The sequence below is a fragment of the Lytechinus variegatus genome, chromosome 3 (genome assembly GCF_018143015.1).
Source record: "Lytechinus variegatus isolate NC3 chromosome 3, Lvar_3.0, whole genome shotgun sequence".
NCBI classification, from domain to species: Eukaryota; Metazoa; Echinodermata; class Echinoidea; order Temnopleuroida; family Toxopneustidae; genus Lytechinus; species Lytechinus variegatus.
In genome coordinates this window covers 47060545-47080569 of record NC_054742.1, presented here as the reverse complement: position 1 = coordinate 47080569, position 20025 = coordinate 47060545, and the positions used below count along the sequence as shown (strand labels likewise).

At 35.5% G+C, this 20025-nt stretch overlaps 2 protein-coding genes across 2 annotated transcripts; both read right to left on the bottom strand.

Moving 5' to 3' along the window:
* Positions 1-1546: 1546 nt before the first annotated feature.
* On the bottom strand, positions 1547-4065 carry LOC121411190. Its single transcript, XM_041603761.1, has 2 exons — positions 3270-4065; positions 1547-2136 (listed from the first exon to the last, which is right to left on the bottom strand). The coding sequence occupies exons 1-2, from the start codon at positions 3826-3828 to the stop codon at positions 1604-1606; spliced, it is 1092 nt and encodes a 363-aa protein (XP_041459695.1). The 5' UTR covers positions 3829-4065; the 3' UTR covers positions 1547-1603.
* A 7438-nt stretch (positions 4066-11503) lies between these two features.
* Positions 11504-18093, bottom strand: LOC121412215 (ras-related protein Rab5-like). The gene is made up of 6 exons (XM_041605122.1): positions 17818-18093; positions 17049-17145; positions 15638-15801; positions 14914-14943; positions 12835-12960; positions 11504-11779 (listed from the first exon to the last, which is right to left on the bottom strand). The coding sequence occupies exons 1-6, from the start codon at positions 17858-17860 to the stop codon at positions 11535-11537; spliced, it is 705 nt and encodes a 234-aa protein (XP_041461056.1). The 5' UTR covers positions 17861-18093; the 3' UTR covers positions 11504-11534.
* Between the last annotated feature and the right edge of the window lie 1932 nt (positions 18094-20025).

The window sequence follows — 20025 nt, the reverse complement described above, 5'->3', positions numbered from 1 at the left end:
ATGATAAAAACCATGGCAATACAGGCGTATATACATCATGTAATTTACAAAAAAAAGATTATTGGATTTTTAAAGTATTTCGTCGACCCTTCACATATAAAACATTGTATCCATCTAAAATATCCATTCGACAGAAGTCACAGATCTTTTCCTAATGTTACAGATTTTGTTTGTTTGTTTATATATTTCAATACGATTAAAAAAAAACTTGTTATCAGCAGACAAGGTAGTTTTCAGCAAGTCCGTAAAACAAAAGTTACAAAATATATAAAAACAACAAAACAAATCTATACGTGACTGAAGAATAGCAGCATTGATAGTAATAATATTTCGTGACACGCACATAATAATATACATATAACCAAACACACACATGCGCACGCAAGTCATGATCAGTCTGGACTAGTGCCCCAGCTGATGTTGTTGATACTACACAAATTTTCTGTCCTTTCAAAAAGTCGCATCCTACGTTTTTTTATAATCTTTTATTTTCTTCTCTCATAAAACAAAATTGAACAAAGTAAAATATAACATTCATGATCATAAATTAAAAAGCAATATCAAATCAAATTACCCATAATTACAAAGTTTGATTTGAACGTACAAATGTTGTGATCACACATCCATACATTTGACAATTCTTAACAAAAATGAAGTAAAATAATGTCATAAGACCATGGTATAATTTTTAAAAGAAGTACAACCTACCGTCTACTTTAACGATATACCTCTGTCTGTAAACTTTCGCCAGGCGACATAATTCAATTTGAAGAAGCTCGCAGCTTTACAACATGCTAGCTCATTCTGTCATTGTTTAGATACGTAATTACGTATGAAAGACTGCACCCCCCCCCCAAAAAAAAAAAAGAAGAAGTTTTTTCACAGGTAGAGATCCATTATGGCATTGTTTGTGTTTGTGATGGTTTGATCTACACATGACTGGTTTTGACTTTGATTCCACCTTCTTCTCGAGGTCCAGTAAATTATAGATTGATACAATGATCTCTATATTTCTCTGGTTTGCAAATGTACAAAAAAATATAGAACACGCATATAGAATATACATACAAATCCATTAAACTCAACATAGATATCATGACAGTGAATTAATATCATGTCGGGTGTTGGATTCATTGCTGATGTAAAGCAAACATATTTCTGTTGATTTCCAAAAGGAATATGGACGCCGATAGCTGCAAAAAATGGTACTTCACAATCAAAACTGGCTTATAACATTTTCAGTTCACATATCGTGATCAAATGATGCACCGAAGTCACCTATGTCCTCATTCAGTCTAACTCGACGAGGAATGACAAATGAAGAGGAAGGCAGACATAGTTTGTTATTCACCACTGCACTAGCTTTATAAATCAGCCTATTGACTTAAATGTTAATAGCATAAAGTCACAAGAACGTGGAAACCACTTTTCTTAGATACAATGATTTAACAATTAATTATGAACGCAAGCGATGTTGTTTGCGTATAAATAGAATACAGGGTCTAATTTATTTTGAGAAAATTTGTCTCCTTTTTCGGATCCAGCCATCGAGTTGTAGCAATTTTGTGGTGGTAATTGCACGTTTTGTACAGCAAGATCGTGATTATTTTGGTCCGGCGATATATTCGGTTGTATCTCGGGCTGAGTAAGCTGGAGGTTGCTCAATGAGGTAACCGGCTGTGGCTTGGTATCTATCTCCAGCAGGTACGACAACCACAGTCGTTGCGGACGCTTGATTTTGCTGATGGGTGAGTGCTCCATTCAGTCGTTCCCGGAGCTGCCTTTCCTTGTTCGCTTCAGAGACGATCAGTGGCATTTGGAAAAGGTCTGCTAGCCATCCCAGACCAAAGACTCCAAACGTGCAGAGGAAGAGGATACCTCGCCTGGTGTTACCAAGGTAGAAATGGTGAATTCCGAACAGCCCTAGAGGAACAGCCATAAGATAGGCATCCATGAGTGAGTATGACGGGTCTTCGACCTTGGTGCCAGCTTTCATCTTGGTAACATCCTCGTTGGCCTTGCGGACTAGCCACGGCATCCGAAACAGATCAACAGTCCATCCAATCACATTCAAGCCAAAGGTAAAGGTTTGGAACACGGCATAACGGGTGCGTCCAAGATAGAAGTGATGAATTCCTGTGATGGTGAATAAAAGAGAGTACAGGTGAAGAATATAGATAGGATGACTTTGATTTACAGCCATTAATTATATACATTCAATGCTGACTACTCTATAAATACCTTTCCATCGACAAATAGACATTAAAGCCTATGTTTGTTAAGATCGTGAAGTATTTACAAGGCCATTTAATATCAATAACAAATTGGTCTTGGCCAAGTCCACTCTGTATAGTGCTCAAGGCTCGATCGTATGAGGGAATCTTGCGTTGAATGGAGAGTATGTACAACCACATACTTTGTTTGAGATCGATTGACACTAAAGTAATGTATTTCTCCCTTCTAAACGACGTTTGATGAACTAGGCATGTACAATCATTCTCAACAGAAGCCTCCAAAAACATTCAATATAATTATCGTGAGAGCTGAGATTCCAATCTCTATAAAATAAATGGGAATATACTATAAAAAAAATGGGAATATTTGGGAATAATGGGAATATACTATAAAAAAATGGGAATATTTAAAGGTTTTTAACATTAACCAAAATAAAAAGGATGGGGAAGGGAAGGGTTCCCCTTGTCTGCCCGTGCATGGAATCGATCGATCACTGTCACCGTAAACTTGCATGTTATTTTTTACTTTGCATGTTACTTCTTTCCTCTCTTTCTCTTTTTTTTCTTTTTTTCTCTCTCTCTTTCCTTCCTTCTGCTGTTCTTATTTTTTGTATTGTTTTTTTATTTTTTTGTTTTGTCCTGTCTAATTGTTTTGTGTCTTCTTGTGTGTATGTATATGGGGGGGGGGTGAGCACTCGAACCCTTTCCGTTTTTTTATTATTAATTTCATTCAGTTTAATCAATATTGAGCAATAAATTTTCTGCATAATTATTGTATGATTTTGTGAATTTATATTGGCTATAATTTTTTTTTACTGAATATGAATGTGTTAAACATGACATTTTGTACGATTATTTGTATTATAAAATTTGATAATTATTTGACTTTTATGAACAGTGTTTTGTTAATATTGAATTGTTATATTTTTACAACACACTTTTATTTTAAACTGAATGATTAATAAATATTATTACAAAAAAAACAATAATCAACTTGTATTCAAACAATATTGGAGAGAAAAACATTCTACTCACCAAATAAGCCCATGGGGGGCAGCCACATGAGGTATGCATCGATCAAGGAGATCTTCGTAAGAGGACCAATGAATCTATTGATAGAGAACAGCCAATGGCCCTTCTCGTGCGCCTCCTTCATATCTTGGTTGCACCTCTTAACGAGCCACGGGATCCTGAACCAATCCACAACCCATCCGATACCAAAGATACCCATGGTACTGCAGTAGAGACCACCAAGCAGCATGTTGTTAAGGTAGAAGTGATGCGCTCCGAACAGACCAAGGATTGGGATGCAGAGGATGACTGCCAGGGTAAGTGATTTGGGAGAGTACACACCCCTATTTCGAGGTACGAACGGGACTACCATCACCTGATCGAGGTCGTAAGGAAGCACACTTGGTGGAGGAGCAACAGGTTGGGTTGGGTAGCAGTAGGTCTGTTGATCATGAGGAGGAGCCTGGGTGCCATACTGGTATTGTGGTGCTCGAGGGTAGGACGCATGCTGTTGTGACAGATCAGTGGTTCTAGAATCTGCTTCCTCTTGGCAGAGATTACGTTTATCGTCCGTGCTATACATCCGGAATATCTTTACAACAGATATACAATCAGACGGTTATATTGAATTCTAGTAGTTGATTAATAAATACAGTTACACAGTGTCCACTGAGTTGATTCGTAATTTGTGCATGTAATGCGAGGAATTAACAAAACCGGTTTGCGAAATTGATTTGTGCATGTACTTCACTATTGTAATTCAATAGCAGTACCATGAACGCAATGAAAATTGTCTATCAACATCAGCACTGGTCTGTTTAATCGACTGTCACGTGGCCCTTCATAAATACGTCATCATTTGCGAATAGACAATGACGGCCTGCTGTGTCTCACCTTCTAAGGGGCGTTTTTGTACAGGTAAACACAATCGTCAGTCTGAAGTCCAGTCCAATTATTTTCGGTCATGGCAGGGGCGGCAGAGAGTAGTTGAAAGGGGGGTACAGGGAAATAATGGCGCCTTTTCTTTCGAAAACTTAGCGGTCATGCAGACATCTTTTGCCGGGTGCAGCACACGTTAACTTTTTTGGAAAAATCAAAAGCGAGGAAGTGAAGCGACCGAGCTTATCATTGATGCGCTCTTGCATTTCATTAAGTGAAAGTTATGGATTTTGTGCATACTTTTGGTTTTTGTTTGCAGTAAAAATGTGAGTTTTCAACAACAAAAAAATTGCGGAGGGGGGACAACTGCACCCCCCTGTGAACGGCCATTATTTTACCCCCCCCCAAAAAAAAAAATGCTTATCTACCCCACTCACAATGACTTATGAAATTTAAGGCACTTGGAATTATTTTATTATGTTTACAAGTTTTGTCATTCTTGTGCACTTGCAGAAGGAAGCAGAACGGCGCTAATTGAAGAAACCAAGCGCTCATCGAGCAGGAAAAGAGTGGTTTTTCGGGACAACTTATCTGATATGAAGAACAGGCACCTATGAGGAGGAAAAGGGGCACTCGTTAACACATAAAACAGGTCCTTCTCAGGTGAAAGGGACATAGAACACGTTCGTGGGGGGCACTTTTCTTGGGTTAAAATGGGGCACTGATTCGAGATATTGCACTTACAAGGAGGCAAGGGAACACTCGCTCAGACATAAAACGGGTCCTTCTCAGATAAAATGGGCATAGAACACGTTTGTGAGGGGCACTTTTCTTGGGTAAAAAGGGGCACTGATACGAGAAAGCCAGAAAGGGCACCTATAACATGGTAAAGGGCACTTTCTAGAGGTCCAGTAAAAGGGGCACAGGACGTGTTCGTAAAGGGCACTTTTCTTGGAAAAAGGGGGCACTTATTCGAGAAAGTACACTTGCAAGAAGGCAGGGGAGCGCTTGCTCAGACATAAAACCGGTTCTTCTCATGTGAAAGTAGCACAGAACCCGTTCGTGAGGGGGGATTTTTGGGTAATATTTGACACTGATACAAGATATGGTACTTGCTAACACCTAAACCGGTTCCTCTTCTGATGAAAGGGGCGCTGACACGTTCGTTAAGGGCCCCTGGGTCATGGTCTACTGAAGCTAAACAAGCCCCCATCGTTATAAAATTATATAAGCCTATAAAACATGTTTACTACGTTTCTTATGTTTACTCTGTTTTTCCCCTATGCTTGAATGTCGTAAAGAAAAACCAAGTTAGTTATTGTTAAACATTATCCCCGCATTCTGAAGTCCGGTATAACTTTAGACCACGGTCTAACTATGTGATAAATTATTGAAAGCCAAACATGTCAATTTTTTGTTACATTGTATGTTTCTTATATGTTTTACTAGTATGCTCTTTCATATCTTGTGAATAGCGAAGAAAGCTATATAGTTTATCATTCCGAAACAGTTAAGAATGATTTGAGAGAAAAAATGAGCTGATTCACTGAAATTCTATACTGTTATTAATAATTATGCCAATATTGGCAATTCATAGATAAACCACAACTTTAAACTTTAGTTTAAATTGAATCGACTTCAGAATAAGTATGGGTGAATTGTACGCCAAGTGTGTTCATATAATATTGAACCGCTCCTACATGTTTTGTATCACAATGGCTATCCATAGACAAACAACTACCTTAACCCGAGGTTTTAATGAGACCTTATTCAGAATACGGGCCAATACTTTTGTGATGGATGTTTTTTAATCCTTGCATAATATCACATTAATTTCTTCAATCATGGTATTGATCACAATGATTATTAGACACGTTTATAGAACTTTTTTGTGTTTTACCCTCATTTCCTACAAATGGAATTTATGAGTGTCACTTTAGGCACCGTCGTGTACATTTTTACCAGCAATAATTTATTAAACAAAAGTTAATGATTGTATCATAAATAACAAATGAATCAATGAAGCAGTTGACCGATGGGTCAATAAGCCAGTTCGTATAGTTCCACTCTGCGCATGATCAGAGGATTCTGCGCATAATCACAGGAAGATCCTTGGTACTAAAGTGACACGTAGTTTAAAATTTAATGAGATAAGCAATAACTTTGATGTCTTGATTATTCATGTATTCTTTTGAATTGTGTTTTTCATTTACATCCACAAAAAACAACAATGTGTCCACGAACGACTAGTATTTCACAATTTGCCAAGTCCATTGTACAGCATGCTATAATATGCATTCAAAGTAGAAATACAACAAATACCTTGACAGACTGTTCATCGTTGCTATATATGTTCTAGTCACTATGTCTATTAAATTTCTTCATCCTGCTAGGTAATGCATGCTTTCGTAATATCTTGCTTTGTATTCTGCTTATCATAATGAAAGAAATGAAAGGTCATTTGACCAAAATTTTCCATGAAGTAATACCTCGGTCACATTTGCTAAACGGCGCGCCGTACGGCGAGCCGACGGCGAGTCGAAAACAGCCATTTTATTCACTGTTATTCAAACCAATACGTACGGCCGCTGTAGAGCAAATATGACCGAGATATACTACGAACTGTTCTTTTTGTCACTTAATTCATCAATCATTCGTTAACTTGTCCAGGAATTTCATCAACCGACCAATATTGATCAAGCAATCAGTATTTCAATTGTTCAATCGTCCCATACTATTCACTCGATTTTGTTACGTCAATAGATTATTCGGTATATTTCAATAATCAAATCAAGCAAATTATCAACCCAACCACAAACTGTATCAAACAATATACCAATCAATCAACCGATTTTCAATCAATCAATCAATCACTAATCAATTAATTATCAATTACTCAATCAATCATTAATCACTCATCAAGAAATCAGTGTTCATTCAATTATTCTTTTCAGTCATTTTATCGATCAGTATTAATCAATCAATCGATCAGAATTTATTCGTTCAGACAGCATATCAATCAATCAACTATTCAACAATCAGTCTGCCAATCAAATATTCACTAAGTGAATCAATCCAATCATCACTGATTCAATTTGGACAGTCGATGAATCAGTCTAGAATTATTTAAAAGGGGTACTTTTGCTGAAGAGAATAATAATTTGAATGGATAAAGAAAAATCAGACAAAGAAAGCACTGAAGATTTTATAAAAATTGATGGAATAATGAACTTATGATATTTTGAATATTTGCATTAGTTTTGAGAAGAGTTATTTTTATTATTTAGAATTACGTTCATTCAAATTTTGTCCTCCAAGAACTATAAAAATTGGATTGACAACTGATTTAGTACCTTTCCATATTTATCTCTACTAACTTATTTTATCATAAGTAAGACATATCATTATCATCCATACATTTATGAAAATAATTATGAAATAATTTTGATTTTATGAAATGACAAACGAAAAAAAGGAAAGTTGGAATGTGACATCATAAGCCCACCTAATTAATATTCATGACGACGTTCATGTAACTGTTTTAACATTGTATTGCTAAACTTAAAATTCAATAAGTTATTGTGTTTTTTTTTAGATTTTGATGAAATTTTCATCATTTTACTCTGTGATTTTATAGTCTATTTATTTAAAAATCATTATTTTCAGCTTGGAGTACCCCTTTTATCATCCAATCAATCAATCGTTAATTAATTAATCAATCATCAAGCAATCAATCATTAAAGTATTCACTTCAAGCAGTCAGTCACACATCTATATACTTTTGTTCAGCAACCAATTGATGGATCAATTCTATCTGACAATCAATCTCAATTCATACAGTCTATTAATCATTCAGTTAATCAATCATTTTCAACTAGATCACTCAGCCACTCGGTCTAACAATAGATCTATCGAACCATCCATCAATAAATTGACTGTTCACTTTGAGTCAGTTAGTCTATTAATGAAATGAATATATCAGTACGACATGCTCATATAGTAAATGTTAAGAATTAGATTGTTCTGTGAAATATTGTTTTACATAATAATTCCGCGTGAATACAAATGAGTAAATCAACATAAAATAAGCAAAATAACCTTGAGGTAAATCATGATATAATTGCTGAAATACGTGGAGATGCAAAAAGCACAAACAATTTTGATACAGGCAAAATATACTAAAACACTGAAACAAAAACAATTGCTGGAATACTGGGCTGGAATATTATTGATATTATTTTAGCCGGGTATTTTAGAGGAGTCGAAAATCACTAACCAACGATAGGGCTTTTTTTTTGGAATAATTATTTGGCAGGTCATGCAGGTGCGACCTGCCTCCGTTCAAGAACACTCTGCTATCATTGCAATTTTTATATCCACAAATATCATTACCAAAAATGGCTTTTAATAATTTCAGTTTCAAATATCAGCCATCGGTGTGGGATTTTTAATAAAAGAATGGGATTTTATTTTGTTAATATATACATGTAATTAACTGCAGTCATTTAAAACATTGATTGCATAAACAGTTTATCCAACCATAAACAGTTTATCCAACCTTACAAATTTCATATACATTTACATCATTCTAGGTTCCTGTTATTCAAAAAAATATCAAACATTTCAAACGCTCTGATGTACACTGTTCACCAGGGAAGTGGGAGTTGTTTTCACTATACCATATACAATGCTATACATCAGGGGCCCGCTTCATGAAAAAGTTACCCATATTCATAATTTTGCCATTATGGCAACTCCGATGGTAACAGGGCTCAGCAGCCAATCATCTTTAAGATTTTCATGGAAGTTGCAAATTTGCAAGAGTTGTAGGTTTTTGTGACACGGGGCCCCTGAATGAGATTCTAGTTATAAGTAGCTCGAGTCTTGATTCCTACAAGATTTGGAAAAGTAAGCACAAGCAAATTATAAGTCCAACTGAACCTGGCATCGACACATTGAAACGGGGAGTGCACATTTATTTGCCTATTGTTTGGTCTCCCCCCCCCCCTCCCCACCCATCATCACCGCCCGTTCAAAATCTCTTTTATCATTATTGAGTGTATATCACACAATTTTCAAAATTATTTTTTGGGGCTGCTTTTCACAACTAACTGCCTATATCTGTAACATTGGAGCTTTAACATTGTGATGAAAGGAGATTTCCACCCCCCCCTTTTTTTATTTTCCAGGGCTCTTTTGAGCATTTCGGGGGCTAAATCACCAGTGCCCCTTTCCCTTATATATGCAGTATAATGTATTTAGATTCACAGCAAAAACTGTGGTGTTAACCGGTGTACATAGAGGACCACACCAGTTATTTTACACCGGTGTTAAATTGGTGGTGTTAGTTTTAAACCTATAGGTGTTATTACAACACCTTTTGTTGTTACATTTACACTCTTCGGTGTTATGTTTAATCTCTAGGGTGTAATTTTAACACCTCAGTGTGTGGTCCTCTATTAACACCTATTGGTGTCTGTTTTAATACCGCAGTTTTTACAGTGTTCCTACTTTTGCGTAGCCATAACTGTGCTTCATACTTAATGGACCGATTTCTGAAACACAAACCACGGTCATTGATCATTATAATTATTATTTTTATCTTTTTTTCTCTCTCTTATCATTTCATACATCTTGTCAATATTTCATTTTGTAATTGCTGAAACGCATTAGTATTAATTTCCAGTATTTTTGAAGTTTGATCCATAATTTGTATAATTATACTTGTTATGGATTTATTGTATAATTTATAGTCATGTTTCAAATTATTTGTACAACTTGCTTATGGAATGTGAACGTGTATTTTGATTTGAGAGAATACAATAAAACATACTTTAAAAAAATAAAGGTATTATTTGTGAAATTTTATTAACGATATTTCAATGTTAGCTTATTAAATAATTGTTACTTGCAGTAATCTAGAAATGTACAGTGTGATATTATTTCAGGCAGAAACAAGCGAAACAAAAAATGATATATTATCAAAGGTCAAGCCCACCCCAGAAAAATGTTGATTTGAATCAATATACATTAGAAAAATCAAACAAGCATACCCATGATAGCGCTGAAAATTTCATCAAAATCTGATGTATATTAAGAACATTATTACATTTTTTTAGTTTTGCTCACTTTTTCTCAAAATAGTTATATTTATGCACAACTCAGCATCATGCAAATTGGACAGTCGATGATGTACATCATTCACTATTTCTTTTGTTTTTTTATTGTTTGAATTATACAATATATATATTTTAAACAGATTTAACAATAGCGACCAGCCTGATTGAACCATACAATCTTTAAGCAATGCTTATTCCACATGCCCAGGAAGGAATAAAACTTTGTTTCTCTGGACATTGAGGAAAAATATATGATATTTCATATTTCACAAAATAGAATTAAAAAAAATAGTAAGTGGGTGACGTCATCAGTCACCTCATTTGCATACCGAACAAGAATTAATTAAATTAAGCGAAAGTTAAAAATGTAAAATGTCATAACTTTCTTATTTTACATCCGATTTTGATGAAATACTCAGTATTATGCTAATTGAATTTTTCTCTTTTACTCAACTTTTTGCTGGTGTGGACTTGTCCTTTAATCAAAAACTTTTGTCATCGAAACATTTAAACGAGTGTTTATTATTTGCCGTCCATTTTACAGATCGCATCATGGTATACGAATTGGCTATTGCTGTAACCATGGTTAAGGGGTGACAGCCACTTTGGTTTTTCAAGGGATCAAGAAAGAAAGAAACAAAAATACAAAATGATAAATGAAAGGATAAAATACGCTGGCTTGATAACTCTATTTATGTTTCTGTGTGAATAATTTGAAGTCACTTCTAGCATGTAGATCACCGAGCCGAACCCTTTGTTAAAAACCGTGGCGTTGCGGTTTCTTATTAACAGTCACATGCATGCTTCCCCCAAAATGAGGTTGCAATATTTTTTCGGAACATGAAGAGTCTCAATCATGAAAGGCGTTGTGGCATGCGTATATAATCCGAGCTACATGTGATGAGAAGTTATGAATTGATTCTGAGATTCGAGGTTCGACCCATGTCACACCTTTCGGCCCAAGACGAAAGTATAAAATCTCTGAGCGTTTAAAGGATTTTCGGACGTTTCCCCCGAGTCCTGTTTTATCCGACAGTTACCATAGTAAGAGTGTTTCTCGGCCAATCAAAATCAGGGAAAGTTTGTCGGACGAAAATGTTGACCAAACGCTCTCCTGACTGTAGAAATTATTTGCACATACAGACAAATGCACCATCTCGGAATTCAAACCAGTCTATGTCTCAATCATAATATTATTCATGATATTAACGTTCTGACATAACCCTGTCGAATCCAACTCTGTAGGCCTATTTTAAAAATTCCGATATCTCTTTGCCGAAATAATGTTTCGTCATGTCGGACAGCAGCTGTTTCTGCTTCTATCTCTATCCTCGTCATCTTCTTCACCGTCCTCATCAATGCGTCCACCTTCGATCATCTTATCCCGGAGGAGTTGTAGATGAGGTGGGAAAGCTGTAATGTCGGCTGATTGTCGTCGGCTTGTGTCGTACGGTTTGAGGGTCATACCGGAAGTACTTGTGCTGGATGCCAAAGAGATGAGCGCCAAAGAAACTCGAAGAAAGGCCTCGGAGACTCCTACATCGTATCCAACATAGTAGAATATTAGCGAAAATGCATATGCTGTTCTTTGATATTATTAACGCGATTTATATAATAAGCTGTCATTTGAATTTTTAAAGATGGGAGAATTTAAATTATACAAAAAGTGACATCTAATCAGGGAAAAGATAGTTGGCGATGGTCGTTGAGATGATGATGATAATGATGGTGGTGGTGGTGGTAGTGATGATGATGAGGAGGAGGAGGATTGTGGTGGTGGTGGTGGTGATAATGGTGGTGGTGGTGGTGGTGATAATGATGGTGGTGGTGGTGTTGCCGTGCTGGTGATGTTTATATGATGATGTTGATGGTGGTGTCATGTTTATGGTGGTGGTTATGATGGTGATGTTGGTGGTGATTATGATGATGGTGGTGGTGATAATGATGATGATGTTGTTGGATCATCATGATCATGATGATGATGATGAGGAGGAGGAGAATTTTGGTGATGATGATGATGATGGTGGCGGTGGTGGTGTTGCCATGCTGGTGATGTTTATGATGATGATGATGTTGATGGTGGTGATGATGGTGTCATGTTTATCATTTTTATGGTGGTGGTGATGATGGCGGTGGTAGTGATGCTGGTGGTGATAATGATGATGATGTTGTTGGTGGTGATAAAGGTTTTCTTTATTTATTTTTCTTTATTTATTTATAAGTCTTTTTTAGTAGGGTGGCTCCATCAGTAATTGATATACTGTTGTGCTTGGAGGCCCTTCAACAAAAATACAAACATATCACAAACATGGGTATAAAAAATGTACAATGCAAGTTGAAACGAACAAACTGTAAAGAAAAGAACAACACAAAGGGCCAGTTTATAAATTAAGACTATTATAACGCCAAAATAAAAGACTAAATGAGGATTCGGATTGGGCATTTCTTAAAAAATTAGGTAGATTGTTCCAAATGAATGCACCAGCAAAAAAAAAACTTTGTTCATTAGGAGTAGACGAAGAAGAAGAGTCAAATAATAAGTGGAAGAGTAATAGAAGAGGAGAATGAAAGTTAGGAAGGACATGCTTTACCTTCATCTTTAAGTGCTGATGTTTCGAAGAAGAGTGCCCCGATGCTGGCTGCATATTGTAGCCCTTCATCAGACGATACCTGACGCCGATCTGCCAAGTCAGATTTGTTTCCCAAAACACACATTACTGTCAAATAAATGATAATGAAAATATACTTTAAGGAAGATATAGCTAAAAAATGTAATTATAAGAAACAGAAGACACTACTTTAAAATATAATTGAATACAATGGCGATAATGATACTAATCAAATAATATTGACTAAATAAGTTATTTCTTGTGTGTCCTTGCATAAGATCTCTCTTGTGATACAGCACAGGATTGCGCTTTATCGTTATCTTCATTGTCATTTCGTTCCCATAAACACAAAAGCTTCTTAATCTTTAGTATTCTAAGAAGCATACTTAGAGTATCCAACCCATGCTGTCATTCATTATACTCAGTTATACACCTCGTATGATAGGGCCAAACGCCGTAGTAAACTATAATTATTTCTTGCCAGAGAACTTTAGAAAAGGGCAGTGATTTGAACCCACAATCTTTGGAATTAGAGTCAAAATGGAGGTCGATCTCTGCACCATTTAGAGAAGAGCATCAACGGGTAGTTAATCTTATTTATCCGTTGATGCCGACCGATGACTCTTCCCTCGTCAATTCCCATGACATTAAGGTGTTTTCGCATGGCGATGCAGAACGCTTTCAAGAACATAGAAAAGGTATTGTCAAGTGCTTTTCATGCATGGCAAGCCAACCAAGAAGTATTTGTCGAATATTTGTGAACCAAAACAGCAGGTTCGTCATGAAGTCTGGACGAACGACATATTTGCATTTTTTAGTCAGCTCCGAAACTGCTGTCCCGGTTCACCAATTTTCGACAAAGACCTCCCAGCTGCTCATTGCGATTTGACTTGCATTTTCAATAGTTTTACTGTGTCCTTGAATTCGTTCTCCGTCGCGGTAAGAAAACTCCTTGTTCTTCTCGGCAAATATATGAAAATATATTGATATTCCAGGTCAGGTATAGGCATTATCCTCCCAAAACCTGTTTCACAGGTAAGAGAAGAATGGAAATATATAAACTGATGTTGTTGCTGGGTGAGGCAAGAGGTTTGTTGTGGTGTAATGATGATACTGTAAGAAAATAAATCGACTTTCTTTTTTAAATCAGAGGGTTGTTATGCTTCGGCCGAGGTGTTGAGAACTGGTGGCCATTCATTATGCCTCCCTTCTGATCATGCTGATCACGGCCACCGTCTGTGCGTCCATGCCGAAATTTGGCACGAATTGTTAAACGCACAAAAAAGCATTATTTGCATAGGCCCCCATAAAATACCCGATTTCACTTTATACTTATTCATGCAGATGTCATCTTTGTAATTTTCCTAATATTCCTTCATCATCAAAATTGCCATATTTTCCCCTATGTATTTCTCTTTTTTTTTAAGTTCTATGTTTTATTTTCAAATCCCAGATTTTTTTCACTAAAATCATCACAGAGCATATCACCCCGAATAAACCCTTAATTAATTCAGCAGACCGATGAGAATGTAAACGAATCATCCTTTTGGGAATTTCATCTTCCATTGTACATAAATTAAGAAAATTAGCTCATGTTGACACAACAAATATACCCATACATCCCAAATTTGACCTCAATCTTGCGAAAGACATTAGAAGTAATTAATTTTGCGGATTTATCTCTGTGCATTTTGTGAATGGGCGCAGGCCTTTTGGTGACCATGGTGGCCATCTCAATTAAGGCAGAGTAATTAATTCCTCTTTGTTAAGAATGAATAGACATGATGGATGAGGTTCGCAATTACAAAAAAAAATATGAAATCAAACAGAAAATGATAATTTCCTTTTCATTCGACTTACTTTGCTATCATTTTATATTTGTCGTGCTTTTAGTTTTACTTTCAGATTTCTAGCTGAACAATATATACCAGATTTTTTTTTAAATGATGAACTTAAGGAGCCTTCGGTCCCTAGACCCAGGGTTTTGGTCGTCCCTAATCATTAAGAAAAATGTAAAATACAATATTCATAGTACTTCTTAAAATGAAACATAATTATTACCTATTGGACCGTCCATATTTTGTTCGAGTTCTGCAAAAAGAAGGAATAAGAACCAGTTAGGCACCACGATAAGACAGTGCAGATATAAAAGGAACTGATGCTACATAGACGAATTATTGAAAAAATGCACTGTATCCTACTTGGCCATTCAGCCTGTGCTTGCGATTAGTTCTTACGTTGCAAACGGGCATCTCATTACGCCCAAAACAAACAAATGATCATGTAAATTAATAAGAGTAGATAGATAGATAGATAGAGAGAGAGAGAGAGAGAGAGAGAGAGAGATAGATAGATAGATAGATAGATAGATGGATGGATGGATGGATGGATGGATGGATGGATGGATGGATGGCGCATACATTCGTAATTCCGAAGCTTCGTTAATCCGAAAACGAAATGAGGATCGTAATTCCGAAGGTTCGTTTTTCGTTTTCGGATTAACGAACCTTCGAAACAGCGAACTTTATTTCCTTTTCGGATTATCGAACCTTCTGAACAACGAACCTTATTTCGTTTTCGGATTAACGAACCTTCGGAATAACGCCAAAAATGTTCGCATTAACGAATCACTTTTAGGTAGGTAGATAGATAGATATTACGATCGGTAGATATGTGTAGATGGGTAAATGAATGTAACATGCGAATGAATAAATAGAATTATGAGTATAAATACAGGGATGGAATATGAATGCTGAATTATATCTCTGTACGCTGCATCATTTACCTTCTGCCCAGAACTTCATGTTCTCAAATGTTTTAGAGTCTGTGATATCATAGACTAAGAAAGCCGCATTAGCTTTTCGATAGTACATTGGAGCCATTGCTTTAAATCTCTCTTGACCAGCGGTGTCCCATAGTTGGAGCTTGACTCGATGGTTATCGACGTTCCTTGAGAGTCAAAGAAGAAGAAAAAAATTATTTATTTGTTTATTTACCTATATCTAAATATTTATTCATGTGTTTATGTAATCATCAATAGACATATAGTCATTTACACTCATATTTTTTTCATTTTCTAAATAAATAAACATATACCAGACCAGTATTTATATTCATTTCTTCATAAGAAAAATATATGTATTCATTTATCCTTAATGTATTAATCAAACAATAATCAATCAATCAATCATTTTCTTCGTTCTATCGATTCATTATATCATTCATTCACTTTCATTTTCTGGAATATAAAGAAAAGTAATTGAGATGTTAATTGATCATTTAATTCATTCATCTTTTAATCTATCGCTTTTTTTCAAATGTACTTATTATCTCAAATCGAGAACCCTTTCCTAAAGCATAAAACCAGAATTAATCGTCCAAGAACAAAATAGGTGGCAGTAGAATACAACGTAGTCTAGATTTATCATTTAGAATTTAGGTTTAGATCGATTTTCACAGTTTTATCACTCTGATTTTAGTTCACGTTCTTTATCATTTAGGATGCTGTACTTTATATATTGTAAAATATATTACAGTTACGTAATGCATGCAATTTCATTTCATTGTAAACATAGAGGCAAATCTGATTGCAACAGATAGCTGGGTCAAAATTATTGACATTATTTCACTGTTTACTTCCGATTTTATAGAGCAAGTTGCAGTAGCTCGTTTTCAAGTTTTCAGTTGCACTGAAAATCAGATTTTAACATGAATAAACAATTGATTTATCTTATTAATTCGTTCATTTATTTATTCATCTAAAACTCCATGGGCGTAACATCCTATATCAGCAAGAAAAAAAAATTCGTGGTCCATTTGGCGGTGTTCAAATTTGAATCTTTCGATTTGATAGCGATTCAACATACAGAAATGATAGAATACAATTTTACTTTGGCCCCTTCGCGGGAGGCAGGGAGATGGGAGGGCCTCAAACCTCTTCACCAGTTCAAAATGATCAAAGACTTGACATTTACGATTATACTTCTGCTTTTATTTGTGCAATTAAGACGGGGATATAAACGATCAAAAAAAAATTAAGGAGAAAAGGGGAGGTAAAGGAAGTAGAGCAAGAAAGGAAAAGAAAGAGAGTATAAAGTGCAAGGTTGAGGCATTATTATTATTTCCCTATCCCAACCCCATCATCAAAATTACCAGGTGCACGAATTTGTTATTTTTGAACAATGGTGGATGCTTACATTTTGAACGTGAAGAACGATGCCCCTACGGTCGGACTAACTTGAGAACTGAAGATTTTCCCGACATATCTCACAACAATGCTCGTCTTACCCACACCTACGATGGAACAAAATTGTTGGGAAAGATTATCAGGTATTTTTTTATAATTGAAATACTAGTATGTGGGGGAAAATAAAAAAGCCTTTGTCTCAGTGCAAATTTGTCCAGTAATGCCACGCCAGGAAACAGTATTTCCTCCCGATACATTATAATGTGTTTTCTAAATCATCTTCAGATACCATTACACTTAAAAGTTTACTGCATACAGTCATGTAGTTGAAATATAATTTGAGTGCAGACTTGATAATATCTTTAAAAGGTCATGTTTCCATCATGATGGAACAATATCAAGGCCGTGCAAGTCCACTGAAACAACATGATGATTTAATTAAAATCAAAGTACGTTTAACAGTGAAAAATAAGAAATCACTAATCGTATTTTTTTTGTGGGGGGGGGGGAGAACAAAAACACGTAATGGGAACATGAGCGAGTGACATCGTTCACTCACTCATATTGCACAACGCCTTCTAGATGTGCAATTAGTGAATATGCCCGACTATCCAAAGAGGCCCTTATACAGCCTAATCTGTTTTAATGAGATTTTTCACTCTTATGCATTGGTTATAGCACTATTCAGGTTGATTTGATATTATAATGGACTTTGTCATCATTTATATATCCTGATAATGAAATCAAACATATTCAAACAGTTGATAGTTTCGACTCACCTTCTTTGCCCAAAACGACGACTTTAGCTTCCAAAGCTTTCATGATCTCTCTTTTGTTGGAAGCACAAAATGTTTGGATTAACCTTCTGGTACAAAGGCGTGTAGTTCTTGATCATTACCAAAACAAGACGCCAAAGTCAACAGCATGAACAGTGAATATCTATATCTACTGATGAGTTGATTGTGCCTAATGACCTCATACCGAATTTATTGTCACAACAAGGTTCTGACGTTCTATTTTTGCTTGTACTTCGACACGAACCTTTTTGAGTGCAGATATTTGATATTGGATTGTCAAAGTAATTCCCCGATGTTTGTCCTGGCAAAAATTGTTTTGTGTTTAGAAGTATTAGCTTTCGTGAAGGAGTCTCATGATTATCCACTTAACGAGCCGAGTATCTGAAAATAGAATGATTCGAAACTAAATATAATGAAGCAGAATTCATAAAAAAGCTAACTGATTATTGAGACCATTCAAAGATAAATGATAATTGTTTATGCGAGTCATGTATTATGATCTTTCGATTATGAATAACAATTTATATTATAACATCAGTTACCCGCCTCAACCGCCACTCTTTTGAATTTGTATTCCTCCTATGTCTTGTTCTGTATATTTTAATGATTTTTCATTGTCGAGGATCCCCTAATTCAATATTTGCTGGTTACACCAAGTTTAGAGGTAACCTTCCAAGAAAATCGTGTTTTATCTACTGGTTAGTGATTTTACCATATAGTGTATAGGCCTACTCTTTTAAAACAAACTATCTATTAGATGGATGCAACTCGTGTTTTTATTTCTTTTTTCTTTAATTCCTCTCTTTTCTTAGTCTCTTTATCCTATTAGGCATTTATCTACATTTGCCACTCTCCACCCAGGTGGGTTACCCAGGATGAAGGATTAGTTGACCGCTTGCGCGCAGGAGTAATACTGCGCTGAGAAACATTGTATTAAACACAAAATACACGTTGCATATAATTTCTGAATAGAACATCATTACTATGATGTTGCTTAAAAAAATCATCTTTTATTGTCCTTAATTTTCTTCTTTTTTTATTTAAGTTTTTTATGAGTGTATATACGAAAGTATAAATAAATAGATTGTCTTACATTTTCAGTTTATCTCTATATCCTAAAAGCTTGCAAAAGTAGTATGTTATGGTAGACAGCTATAAAATATTCGGTGCCGTACAGATGTGGTGCAAAAGTTGCACCTTCATCATAATTATTTTAAATATTGACTAAAAACAACGATAAAAAGCTTTCTATACAAACCCTGCATCCGCATGTATATTAAGAATGAATATCTTTAGAAAAAACTGTAGTCAATTTGAAAATCTTTTGGAAGTGATGACATTTTATAACATATTTCCTATTTATATGAGGAAACTCAAAAGAATATTATCGATATTATTACCATACATGTATATGCACCGAAATAAAGACAACTCTCCGGCAGTGAATTTTGATGTAGGTATGATATAACTTCCCTTTTCCTTACATAACTTGTATAATCAATCGCATGCGATTTAGGTCGAGAAATGGAATATCATTTTCTGAGTTTATTAAGCAAATCTCAATCAATATTGATCAAAACAAAAAAATGTATTGCTTACCCTCCGGACTAAACTGAATAGTCAGATAAAAGATTGGCCGATTTCTTTCTTCGTCCAAGTCATCAATCACAATTCCATACTATTTTAGTTAGCATAATTTTTTATCTAAATATAGGTTTTATTATTTGAATAAGAGATAGAGAAGAGATATTCTTTCAAGTTAAGTCCGTTAAGAACCTTTCTTTTTTAGAACAAGTGCAGTAGTATCAGAGTGAACAGAAACCGATGATCCCAGAGTTCATGAGTGTAATGGTGGACTTTGTTCTCGCAAGATCATCGTCAGTATTTTAATAACGACCTCGCGTCGTTTCGTAGTCCTCATCCGCAAGAAGATCAACAAAACGTGTCGTAGTCAGTCTATGTTTTATCGATGACCTAATAAACATTGATGACTCTTGTAATTACTGTAGATAATGCGATAATAGAATAGACGCAATATTGCAGGTATACATCAAATTCGGTGCAATAGGGGGGGGGGGGGTTTGCGTGACTAATTTTTTTTTCGTCCGTGAGAAAAAGAGATGTAGTTTCAAGACCCAGCACACAATATTCTATATAAATACCTTTTATTCTTTCTCCCATCTAACCTTT